Genomic DNA, 13,961 nt, shown 5'->3' on the forward strand with positions numbered 1-13,961 from the left:
AGATAGTGTAACGGCGTTCGTCTGTTGAAGAAAGAGAGTCGGACCGAAATGCAGCGTGTTGGTTACTCATGACTTTAATGAAAGAAAACGCGGTACATGAAATATCTGAATACTAAATACAAAAACAACAGAACGGAACGTGAAACTAATTACAGCCTATCTGGTGACTACAACACAGAGACAGGAACAATCACCCACGAAATACAAAGCGAAACTCAGGCTGCCTAAATACGGTTCCCAATCAGAGACAACGATAAGCACCTGACTCTGATTGAGAATCGCCTCAGGCAGCCAAGCCTAACAACACCCCTAATCAGCCGCGATCCCAAATAATACAAATCCCAATACGAAAACAACATATAAACCCATGTCACACCCTGGCCTACCCAAACATATAACAAAAACACAAAATACAATGACCAAGGCGTGACAGATAGGCCTACAGAAGTTTGTAAAATGATTGGAATTGACAGTGGCCAGCATTAAACTGCATCAATTAACACCATCCACCTTACTGTGTTTTTATGAGGAGGCTCGGGAGGCAAAATTAAGCTGCTGTCTGGAAGAACATGGCCCGGGACACAGCATGACTAAGAAGATTAGATAAGATTTACTCATGAGCAACACTGCTCTCACAGCACTGGACACAGCAACAGGTCAGTGGGTACTACATGGTGTTCTAGCATTCACCATGGAGTGTGACGGCATTGACCTGAAAAGAGCAGAGCTATTTTCATTCTGACATTCTGATTCTCTTCACCTTCTGGCTGTTGGGAAAGGTCTGTATTTAGCCTCCTATCTGTCTGTATAGAAGGTAGCGCTATTACATGTTTGCTCGTGCTATTAAAGGTTTGCTCGTGCTATTACATGTTTGCTCGTGCTATTAAAGGTTTGCTCGTGCTATTACATGTTTGCTCGTGCTATTACATGTTTGCTCGTGCTATTACATGTTTGCTCGTGCTATTACATGTTTGCTCGTGCTATTACATGTTTGCTCGTGCTATTACATGTTTGCTCGTGCTATTACATGTTTGCTCGTGCTATTACATGTTTGCTCGTGCTATTACATGTTTGCTCGTGCTATTACATGTTTGCTCGTGCTATTACATGTTTGCTCGTGCTATTACATGTTTGCTCGTGCTATTACATGTTTGCACGTGCTATTACATGTTTGCTCGTGCTATTACATGTTTGCTCGTGCTATTACATGTTTGCTCGTGCTATTACATGTTTGCACGTGCTATTACATGTTTGCACGTGCTATTACATGTTTGCTCGTGCTATTACATGTTTGCTCGTGCTATTACATGTTTGCTCGTGCTATTACATGTTTGCCCGTGCTATTACATGTTTGCTCGTGCTATTACATGTTTGTTTGTAATGGTTTGTTGAAGCTCTCAGTGAATGAATCTCCAGAATTTGTAACGGTTTTCTAGGTGTGGTGAAGGAGAGTCGGACCAAACTGCAGCGTGTGGATTGCGATCCATGTTTAATGAACAAAAAAACGTAACACGAATCTAAAACACAAACACTACAAAACAAAGAACGTAACGAAAACCGAAAACAGCCTATACTAGGGAAAACTAACACAGACAGGAACAAGGACACTAAGGACAATCACCCACGACAAACTCAAAGAATATGGCTGCCTAAATATGGTTCCCAATCAGAGACAACGATAAACACCTGCCTCTGATTGAGAACCACTCCAGACAGCCATAGACCTTGCTAGATCACCCCACTAGCTACAATCCCAATACATACACACCAAAACCCCAAGACAAAACACACCACAATACAAAAACCCCATGCCACACCCTGGCCTGACCCAATACATGAAGATAAACACAAAATACTTCGACCAGGGCGTGACAGAATTAGCTGCATTACAGAGACATCATCCGAATGGAGGTGGTAGAATTGTGGATGCAGTGTCGATAGCATATAGCCTGGTCCCAGATCTGTTTGTGCTGTTTATATCGTCATTACACAAAAAAGGCAGTAGGACTTAGTAAGACAGCCCAAACAGATCAGGGACCAGGCTTGATTTTATATTTCATGGAATTATGTACACGCCGTGCACACATGTCACCAACAACTTAATAGAGAACTTCTATTATTAAATAGTACTGCTGTATTGTCACAGTGTTTTTGGTTTGTTTGGGTAAGCCTGACATGGGTTTATATGTTGTGTTTCGTTGTATTGTGTATGATTAGGGTGTTTGTTCCTGTCTTAGTGTTGTAGTCACCAGATAGGCTGTAATAAGTTTCACGTTACGTTTGTTGTTTTTGTATTTATTCAGTTATTTCATGTACCGCGATTATCTTCATTAAAGTCATGAGTAACCTACACGCTGCACTTCGGTCTGACTCTCTTCATAGAACAGACGAACGACATTACATGTATCATAAGTCTCGGAGCCTCACATTCTAAATGCTGGGTTGAAATCTCAAACATGAACCATTAAATAATCAAACTGGTATCACTGGGGACAACACTGTCCACTCTATAGCATAAACCAGTCAGTATATTAACATTTATGTACTTATGGAACCCACAATAGAGATAGAGACACACAAAAAGGTTTGAGTGACACAGTAAAATAATGTCCTATAGGGCACACCTCAACAACAGCTTTTTTTTCTCAGGCAGGATAGGAGAATGTGAGGTGATACTACAACAGCATGGTGATGCATGTCCTGTGGAGTGCGTTTGCATGGACATTCAAGGGTCTGCTATGTACCTGCAGGTTCTTCTGGGTGAGTGTGTGTCCTATAGCCTGGTCACAGATCTGTTTGTGCAACTCTTAGCCAAGAATGACAATGACCATAGGAGTTAACTATACAGCACAAACTGATCTAGGATCATGGGCTATGTGTCCTATCTGACAATTATATCTTTGACAACCCTCGTGCTCTTGAAATACTGTTTGACTGTCATTGATTTTTGATGCAGGTGAGCCCATACTACTCAATCAAATACATGCCCAATGAACCTCACAGAACAGGAAAGGATCACAACCATCACATGAAACAAAAAACAGGTAACGATGAGGGTTGTCCTCAGTAAACAATGAAAACAGAACAAAATGTAGACTACTGTGATTACAGACTGGCATAGGATTGGTGTTCTAAAGGATTACTCTAATTATCTCATCTATGTGTGTTGTAGAATATAATAGAATAGCATGCTCTAATTCTGGTCTCTGTATGTGTTGGATGATGGATTTTCAGCCTCTGCGGAAATACCAGGAAGTCATTGTAGCAGTGCCATGCAGAGGAGACTGTCCAAAGCTGAGAAGGAGATCCAGGCCCTCAAGACCCAGATTACCTTTGAGAGGGCTACATGGGAGAGGAAGTTTGTGGAAACGCAGAGGAAACAACAGGACCTCCGTTATCAGGTGTGTCTGTGTGTGTGTGTGTGTGTGTGTGTGTGTGTGTATGTGTGTACCAAGCTTGAGAAAGCTACAGTAAGGGAAGAGTTCTGTCGCTCTATCGCTGAAAGGCTGAGGGAGACTGAGCCTCTTCTGAGCGCAGAGGACCCAGGGACCAGAAGTGGGCATCTATTAGCTCAGTGTTCTATCAGGCAGCAGCCCACGCCATTGGCTACAGAGGTAGGAAACCATCAGGACTGGTTCGGTGAGAACTCTGAGACCACATCAACCTTACTGGACATTATGCACAGAGCACACAGGGCTACTCTCAACAGCCCCACATGTGCTACCCTCCGCAAGCAAAACAACATGCACAATTTCTCACCTAAAGCTATCTCTATGTCCCTCAAAGTCGCTCCATCACCCCCCTGAAACAGCTGATGGTCTGACTCTCTTGAAGGACCAAAACCAGATCCCGATGATCTCCTACAGACCACTCCATCCTGGGAGAACTGCCTGTCCGTCCACTCATTCAATACGTCAACCAATCACCAACCATCCAAAAGGTGTTATTAGCTCTCCGTTCCCTCAAGAACAACAAGGCTCCTGTCACTGACAGAATCCCAGCAGAGCTACTTAAGAAGGGTGGTTACTCTGCACCAGAACGCTCCACCAGTACATCACTGAGGTTGGGACGTGGAGATTGTCCCCCAACAGTGGTGGGATGCAAACATTGTCACCATCTATAAGAACAAGGGTGACAAGTTCATCTGCAGCAACAGCCGAGGGATATCCCTTCTGGCTTTTACCGGCATGATCCTGGCCAAGGTGATGCTGCACAGGCTGATGAACAACATCACAGAGGAACTGTTGCCAGAATCACAATGCGGCATCAGAAAGAACAGGAGTACGGTCGACATGATATTCACCGCACGGCAACTCCAGGAGAAGTGCCGTGAAAAACATCAGGACCTTTTCATGGCCCTTGTCGACCTCTTCAAGGCCTTCGACACTGTGAGCAGGGAACTACTATGGGGCATTCTACTCAAATTTGGCTGTCCAGACAAATTTGTCAACATCCTTTGCCAGTTCCATGATAGGATGATGTCTTAGGTTGCCATAGGAGGGCAGGAGTCAGTGCCCTTTTGAGTAAGCATCGGTGTGAGGCATGGGTGTGTGCTGGCACCTGTACTCTTTAACATCTTCCTCCTATGTGTCACCCAGCTTCTCCACAAGGAGTTTGAGGACAGCAGCGCGGTTGCTGTGGACTTCAGGCTGGATGGAAATCTATTCAACATCAAATCAAATCAAATGTATTTATAAAGCCTTTCTTACATCAGCTGATATCTCAAAGTGCTGTACAGAAACCCAGCCTAAAACCCAAACAGCAAGTATTGCAGGTGTAGAAGCATAGTGGCTAGGAAAAACTCCCTAGAAAGGCCAGAACCTAGGAAGAAATCTAGAGAGGAACCAGACTATGAGGGGCGGCCAGTCCTCTTCTGGCTGTGCCGGGTGGAGATTATAACAGAACATGGCCAAGATGTTCAAATGTTCATAGATGACCAGCAGGGTCAAATAATAATAATCACAGTGGTTGTCGAGGGTGCAACAGGTCAGCACCTTAGGAGTAAATGTCAGTTGGCTTTTCATGGCCGATCATTCAGAGTATCTCTACTGCTCCTGCTGTCTCTAGAGAGTTGAAAACAGCAGGTCTGGGAATGGTAGCATGTCCGGTGAAAAGGTCAGGTTTCCATAGCCGCAGGCAGAACAGTTGAAACTGGAGGCCAGGTGGACTGGGGACAGCAAGGACTCATCAGGCCAGGTAGTCCTGAGGCATGGTCCTAGGGCTCAGGTCCTCAGAGAGAGAGAAAGAAAGAGAGAATTAGAGAGAGCATACTTACATTCACACAGGACACCGGATAAGACAGGAGAAATACTCCAGATATAACAGACTGACCCTAGCCCCCCGACACATAAACAACTGCAGCATAAATATTGGAGGCTCAACATAACATCATAAACATCAGGAGGCTCCAAGCAACCACCAAGGTTTTGATGGAGCAGGTTCTTGAGCTGCAGTATGTTAATGATGGTGCTCTTGTGGCCCACACTCCAGAAGACCTCCAGTCCGTCCTTGTAGTGGCTGTGAGGGTCTATAGCAGGATGGGACTGTCTATCAACACCACTAAGATAGAGGTGGTCTTCCAGTGGAGATCCAGCTCTCCACCCACCATGCGTCCTTTAAATACCAGGGCAGCATCCTCATGAAGGACAGCAGCATCGACCTCAAAATTCAAAACAGGATCAAGCAAGCATCATCTGGCTTCGGGAAACTCAGACGCAGGGTCTTCCAAAACAGGGGTCTCCATCTCCACATCAAAGTTGCCGTCTATCAAGCCGTCTGCATCACCACACTTCTTTACAGCTGTGAATCCTTGGTCACTTACAGTCGCCACCACAAGCAGCTTGAGCGATTTCACATAAGATGCCTGCAGCGCATCATGAGAATCACCTGGTGCGACGTTTTCCCCCCCGTACAGAAATACTTGCTGAGACCAACTGCAAGAGTATGGAGGCCATGGTCACCCAACAACAACTGCGCTGGCTTGGGCATGTCATTAGAATGTCTCAGGAGCACTTGCAGCGGAAGATCCTGTATGGCCAGCTACATATTGACCGGCGGTCTGCAGTGGGAGCAGATGAAGCCCCATCAGGACCAGCTGAAAATGTTGCTGAAGAAGTGCAACATCAAATCCACAGACCTGGAGGATGCTGCTGCTGACGTTTCACCTGGTGGCAGCTCTGCCAGAGCGGTGTACAGAGGTGGGAGGAGAGGAGCACAAAGAACCAGCAAAAACAGCTCAGGAGACATACTACCATGCCTGCATATGCCAAACATATGCCAAACAGACTGCATATTCCCCACCTGCAATAAAGTTTGTGGGTCTCGGATTGGACTCTATAGTCACCAAAGAATTCACCGTTAACTCAGAAGTGGAAGTCAAATTCGGATACGATGGACTAACGTAACGTAACGTGTGTCTATGTGTGTGTTTTTGCGCGCCTGTATGAGTATGTGTGTGTGCGTTTCATCATTTAGTCATAATAATAACTTGATGACAACTTTGTTTTATTTTCATCAGCTGATCTCTGAGACTGTAGCCAGGTCTGGAAGTCTACTTCAGGCGGGCAGCTTCGAGGATCTTGGCGATTCAGAGGTGAAGAACAGACATCCTTACAATGGAAAGGACCAGGACAGCTCAAGTAAATCACATGATCAACAGTACTTGATTTGCTGTATTCATCATATGGGATTTAAAGGGACATTGCCTCCAGCATAAAAGTTAGTCAGATGTTTCCATACCTCAAAAGTAGACTAATGTTCAGATAGGTCCACGTCACAGGCCATTTGTTGCGTAGATCAAGCTATATGCTTTAATCCCAAATTAATGGAAAAGATAAGCATTTTCCTCTTTCCAGATTTTATTTGGTGCTTATCTTTTCCATTCATTTGTGGTTAAGGCATATACCTAGATCTTCACACTCAAAGTCTTGGAACATGTATTCATCTTACCATTGGACTAGTTTTGAGGTCTGAAAACATCGGACAAATGTTTATTCTGAAGTGTAATCTCCCTTTAATATCTGTGTTTTGAATAGGAAATAATAATCTTATCCATTACTTAAAATAACAGGCAGCTTGAACCATTCCAACCAAAGCAGAGGGTCTGAGGTGATGTCGTCAACAGGCGACACATGCCAAAGCAGCTTGTCTGGCAGCCAGGTCTCATTGAACTCAGCATTTGGCTCCAGACCCATTTCTGCTCTGTCTACAGCCACCAGGTAGAGACATTTCTCTTCACCTGCTCCCAGCTGTGTCAAAAGGCCATTACACTTAAAAATGTTTAGCACTTGTTTTCAGACCTAAAATTGGTCCATGGAATGCAGCATGTACTTTCCAGATTTGCAGTGCTTACCTTTTCCATTAATTTGGAGTTGAGGCATGTAGCTGTATCTACACAAACAATGACTACTTTTGAGGTCTGTAAGGCTGTGTCTACACAGGCAGCCCAATTCTGATATTTTTTCCACTAATGGGTTTTTTGACCAATCACATGAGATCTTTTTCAGAACTGATCTGATAGATAAAAAGACAAATTAGTGAAACAAAGATCAGAATTGGGCTGCCTGTGTAAACATAGCCAAACAGAACTGGGTTAAAATACATGCGTGGTTAACTATTTGTAATTTAAATATTTATTTTATTTATTTGAGTATTTTAAAATAATGTGTCTAAAATCAACCATTTTGAAGTATTTGAAAGTATTATTTTTTAAATAATCCTATAAATAGCCTACAATTTCAAACAATTCTCTAATATTTGTTTCCAAATACATAATTTCAAACACCCCTAGGACCAAACGGACCTGGGTTCAAATGCATCGAGTATTTAAATATTTGTATTTGAAAATACACTGCCTGTATATTATTCAAAAGAAAAATGTCTTTGAAAGTAATTGAAAAAACCCTAAATAGTATTTGAACCCAGGTCTGATCTGAAAACTTTGATTTTAGAGAGTAATGTCCCTTGAAATCCTATTCATTTTAAAGCCATCTAAAAAGAGCAAACCTTCCATCCCACCAGTGGGAGCTCCTGGAGGAGCTACATCGGTCCACACCGGGTCTTTGTGCCTCACTCCCCCCTAGACCTGCAGACGGGACACCGGGTTCGAGTCCTGCTGCCCTCGGGACGGATCAGCACAGGCACGATTCGTTACCTGGGCCACCTGGACGGGGAGCCAGACTTCCATATGGGAGTGGAGCTGGAATCACTAGAACACGGGCAGCAAGATGGCACACATAGGGGACAGTGCTACTTTGAGTGGTAAGTGCTCTCTTTATTTACTATGAATTTGTAGTCTTAAATTGGTTATTCTGTGAGTAAGGGATGTTTCATCCTTGCATTTTTACATGGGTAGAATTGCTAGAGTTCTACTGTGGAGTATAAATATATCTCTTCTTTAGAGGTGACAGGAAAAGGTTCAACAGTGCTTTTAGTTATAACTGAAGGGTTTATTTACTTTAAATAGGTTATCCACTGAATCCTGTTGCTTACAGTAGTAGGGCCTCCAGGCCCCTCACACACACAAGTAACAATAATGAACTTGAAACAATTGGTTACTGAAAAATATATTTATTTTATAAATGACATTGTGGACGTGGAAAGATGGAAAGTTGTTTGATTTTGGAACAGTGTTTAGAGCCTATGGGGATGTTTGTACAAATCACATGTATATGTCTCCTATATCCCCTTAAGGCTAAGATGAAGAAAGTAAGGCATAATTTAACTGTACGCAATCCTACTATAAAAAACTAAAAATGGACACAAAAATCTAAAATCAACTCATTTTGAATTTCCATCACCTATCTGCAATTCCAAACAAATGTCAAATGTATTGGGAAGATGTCTTTGAAAACCCAATACCATGGAAGCAAGTCCTTAATGTCACATACAAAACACCAATAGATACTCAAGAGCCTTTCAGTTAGGGATTCTCTGGTACTTTTGAATTATTTTTAGCCAGTAGTTCTGAAAGTAGTGCCCACAAGCAAAAAGTGGTCCCCGAAAATTGTGTACAACATCACATATGTGCGGATATTTTCTCTCTCGCTCTGCTGTGTGTTATTCTTTTTAGCTGTCAACAAAGAAAATGCTGTCCATTTGGTGTATTGAGCAAGACTCTAAATGAAGGCTCTGTAATGAAGAGGAGGAGGACATAATGCATCTGTTTTGGCTACAGGTTCAAAGCTGGCTTTCCCATCACTCCATCAAACTACGTATTAACCCCCAACTCATCATCTTGGGTGACCTCAATGTCCATATCCCCTCAATTAATGACACAATACTTCTGCTAGGTAAAATATTAATATTCAAAACACAAAGTTCTACATCTCTAACACCCAACCTGTTTAAACAATTAATTAGCAATTCCCGGGGGCCACCCACACATAAAATGAATGCACACATGTCTGTAAGTTGCTTTGGATAAATGTGTCTGCAATATTATATTATTTGGGTAGCCTGGCAATATTTATTTGAGAATGTCCACAACATTGTTATTGAACAATATACATTAAAATGAACATATGCTACCATAAGGGTCAAATGATCCATATGCAATAGTGTAAGAAAACACATTTTTTTCCTTGTTTATTTTTGTATTAGGCTACTACACCATGGCATTGCTGATAACTGTCTTGTCCAAATGTGTTGTATCATGTGTGTTTGTCGGTTTGAGTATCGTCATGTATTGTACATCGTCCTTCATTTTTATGGTTGTCTTGTCACTGTCATTATCGACTTGTTTGTATTTTGTTTAAAAAAAATATATATAGCAAATATGGTTCCGTGCTCAAGACACACTTCAACTTGTGCTGCTGACATTGTCATTGGTTGACTTAACATGCAAATATCAACCTGAAATCAAACATGAGTAGCACGTGTTTGTCAAAAGAGGGAACGAAATGATATGAAATGCTATTGACAGTAGTATATACACTGTACATGCATACAATGGTATATGTGGGATGAGCACTAACACTGTTTTCTTTGTGTTCTGAAATACAATAACAGTCTTGTAGCATCAAATAGTAATGGCTTATTATGCATTTTGATAAAAGTACACTATATATGCAAACGTATGTGGACAGCCCTTCAAATTAGTGGATTCAGCAATTTCAACCACTGAGAGGAAAATAAAAGTGAGCACACAGCAATGCAATCTCCATAGACAAACATTGGCAGTGGAATGGTCTTACTGAAGAGCTTAGTGACTTTCAACGTGGCAATGTTGGATGCCACCTTCCAACAAGACAGTTCGTCAAATTTCTGCCCTGCTAAAGCTTCCCTGGTGGAAACGTCTAGGGAGCAACAACGGCTCAGCCGCCAAGTGGTAACCCACACAAGCTCACAGAACGGGACCGCCGAGTGCTGAAGCACGTAACGTCTAAGAATCGCCTGTCTTCGGATGCAATACTCACTACAGAGTTCCAAACTGCCATTGGAAGCAACTGTTCATTGGGAACTGCGCAATACCAAGCATCGGCTGGAGTGGTGTAAAGCTCGCTGCCATTGGACTCTGTAGTAGTGGAAATGCATTCTCTGGAGTGATTGATCACACTGGTGGATTCCAGAACAACGCTACCTGCCGCTATGCATAGTGCCAAATGTAAAGTTTGTTGGAGGAGGAATAATGGTCTGGGGCTGTTTTTAATGGCTCGGTCTAGGCACTTTAGTTCCAGTGAATGGAAAACATAACGCTACATCATACAATGACATTCTAAACTATTCTGTAGTTTGTGGCAACAGTTTGGGGAAGGCCCTTTCTTGTTTCAGCATGACAATGCCCCTGTGCAAAAATCGAGATCCATACATAAATGGTTTGTTGAGATCTGTGTGGAAGAACTTGACTGGCCTGCACAGAGCCCTGACCTCAACCCCATCGAACACCTTTGAGATGAATTGGAATGCCGATTGCGAGCCAGGCCTAATCACCCAACATCAGTGCCCAACCTCACTAATGCTCATGGCTGAATGGAAGCAAGTCCCTATAGCAATGTTCCAACATGAAAAGCCTTCCCAGAAGAGTGGAGGCTGTTATAGCAGCACATGGGGGGACCACTCCATACTAATGCCCATGATTTAGGAATGAGATGTTCAATGAGCAGGTGTCCACATAGTTTTGGTCATGTAGTGTATTTATTTTCTTTATCGGGAAAGTGATATTTTGTAGGGATATTTTTATAACACTGTGTTGTATTACCCAATGGTCTGCCTAGTTTTTATTCCAAGGTACCGAAATCTAACTGCCATGTGGTGACTGTCTGTTTCCCTTCCCTTGCAGCGAGGCTGGCCACGGTGCCTTTGTGCCATTCACCAAGCTGTTGATGGCCTGGGAGTGATGACATCACAGTCTCTATGGTGGAGGGTCACATCTGGATGAATCATTTGAACTCTTTGGCATCAATCACGAATGGTCTCTGAAAGAAAGTTTTAGGACACCTACTCATTCAAGTGTTTATTTATTTTTACTATTTTCTACATTGTAGAATGATAGTGAAGACAACATGCTTCAAAGATCATAGAATTGTCAATATTGGCTCTGTATTAAAGACCAACATTGGCTCAAGAAAAAGAGAACAAAATAATAAGATATACTATATACAGTGGGTATATACTGTACATGTATACAATGGTATATGTGGGATGAGCACTAACACCGTTTTCTTTGTGTTCAGAAATAATATAACACTCTTGTAGCCTCAAATAGTAATAGCTTATTATGCATTTCGATTAAAGTACACTATACAGTACATCTTGTTCATGACATGGCCGATAGAAACATGTGGTATTATGGATATGCAATGCACATTTAGAGTCTCTCCATGACTACTAGAACATACAGTGCTGTGAAAAAGTCTTTGCCCCCTTTCTGATTTGATCTGTTTTTGCATATTATCAGATCTTCAACCAAAAGCTCATGTTAAAGGGAACCTGAGTTTACAAACAACAGAAAAAAAGGTATACTTATTTGAGTAATTAGGGAACACCCAATTCCCCTGTGTGAAAAAGTAATTTCACTCAATAACTGGTTGTGCCACCTTTAGCTGCAATGACTGCGACCAAATGCTTCCTGTGGTTGTTGATCAGTCTCTCACATTGCTGTGGAGGAATTTTGGCCCACTCTTGTCTGCAGAACTGCTTTAACTCAGCGAAATTTGGGGGTTTTCAAGCATTAACTGCTCATTTCAAGTCCTATCACAACGTCTCAATTGGGATTAGGTCTGGACTTCGACTAGGCCATTCCAAAATGTCAAATGTGTTGCTTTTTTAGCCATTTTCATGTTGACTTACTTGATTGTGTGTTTTGGATCATTGTCTTGCTGCTTGACCCAGCTGCACTTCAGCTTCAGCTCACAGACGGATGGACTGACATTTACCTATAGAATTCTTTGATACAGAGCAGCATTCATGGTTCCTTCTATTAAGGCAAGTCGTCCAGGTCCTGAGGCAGCAAAGAGGCAGCAAACCAGCACAAGCACCACCACGCTTGACCGTTAGTATAAGGTTCTTCCTGTGGAATGCATTGTTTGGTTTTCGCCAGACATAATGGGTATCAGTTGACCTGTGAATGCTGTACAATGAGAGATTTATACTCTTATATTAAAAATCATGATTTATGATACTGTCAAAACTGCTGTATCATGTGATTTGCATTTCTAATTCAGGACTTCAAAATAAAAGCTCACACTCATGAGGTGTCATAACATACATAGATTCTGGAGAAATCCAAGCACTCTCCTTAAAGGGATAATTTACTTTTTTGTTGAAGTTTTAGTTTATTTTCGTGAACTATCCCTTTAATGCTGATGTCAATGTGAGGACTTATTGAATGACCAAGATGAGTTTCATCAAGCTGTTGTTATTACTGGATTATTGGTTATTGTACAAATGTTTGATAATAGGGATCTCCAAACAGAGTTCCCATGAAGTGTGGTCCTTCTGTAGCTCAGTTGGTAGAGCATGGCGCTTGTAATGCCAGGGTAGTGGGTTCGATCCCCGGGACCACCCATACATAGAATGTATGCACACATGGCTGTAAGTCGCTTTGGATAAAAGCGTCTGCTAAATGGCATATATTATTATTATTATTAAGTGTTTAAACATGGGACTATAAAGAAGTGTCTCAGAACTAAGTTATGTGGTATACTATGCATAATGCTCCATCTATTCATACCCAGCTTCCAATTAACTCATTCAACCCATCTTCCCTGCAACTCTTCCCCAGGTTGTTGCTGCAAACGAGAACCTGGTAAAATAAGGGTAAAATATATATATTTTTCTAACTGTGCATAGTGTGTACAAATTACTCCAATCTTGGGTTGTATTTGGATGAATGATTGATCATAGCGAAATAAATCCTACCCATTTCCTCAAGCAGAGCATCGTTATGAAAAATAGTTATCCTCATTTCCTGCAACTTGGTTGTGCAACTATTTATGAACTATCTTTATGAGTCACACCGTACCTTATCAGTACTTATCTGTTCATCTTTAGAACCTCCGTAGGAGCATCGTTAAATCTACGAGCTGTTTCCCAAAACCATAATTTCCAAACCTGCTCTTAAAAACAATTGTTATTTAATGATGGCATCAGACCACACTTAGCTGTTCTAAGTGCACCTTCAGAGTCTTTTTTGCCCTTCTGCGTCACTGTATTCACAGATCTACGCTAAAAAACAAAATCCAGATGTTAATCTGTCTTTCTGTGACCGCCAATAACTTCAAAACGAATGTGATTCCTACAATTAAAAGTATCAAATTTCTTTGTAATCGTTACTAACAAGCGGAGATTATAACTGTTATGCAGGTGAATGAGGACCCAAAAGCGACTTAACAGAAACAGAGTTTATTCCAGTCTTAACAAAAAACGATTAATCCTGAATTCTTTCACTGGTAATGTCCAAACAGGAATAACTGAAATCCTCTAGTCAGTAGAGGGGAACAACAGGAGATGCGACCACAGAC

At 41.9% G+C, this 13,961-nt stretch overlaps 1 protein-coding gene across 1 annotated transcript; it reads left to right on the top strand.

Annotated features, from left to right (window-relative positions):
• Positions 1 to 645: 645 nt before the first annotated feature.
• Positions 646 to 13,306, top strand: LOC123997789. The gene is made up of 8 exons (XM_046302343.1): positions 646 to 779; positions 2,650 to 2,760; positions 2,957 to 3,044; positions 3,235 to 3,401; positions 6,518 to 6,638; positions 7,070 to 7,217; positions 8,020 to 8,259; positions 11,279 to 13,306. The coding sequence occupies exons 2-8, from the start codon at positions 2,686 to 2,688 to the stop codon at positions 11,334 to 11,336; spliced, it is 897 nt and encodes a 298-aa protein (XP_046158299.1). The 5' UTR covers positions 646 to 779; positions 2,650 to 2,685; the 3' UTR covers positions 11,337 to 13,306.
• Positions 13,307 to 13,961: the final 655 nt, after the last annotated feature.

The sequence above is a fragment of the Oncorhynchus gorbuscha genome, linkage group LG15 (genome assembly GCF_021184085.1).
Source record: "Oncorhynchus gorbuscha isolate QuinsamMale2020 ecotype Even-year linkage group LG15, OgorEven_v1.0, whole genome shotgun sequence".
In the NCBI taxonomy this organism is placed as follows: domain Eukaryota; kingdom Metazoa; phylum Chordata; class Actinopteri; order Salmoniformes; family Salmonidae; genus Oncorhynchus; species Oncorhynchus gorbuscha.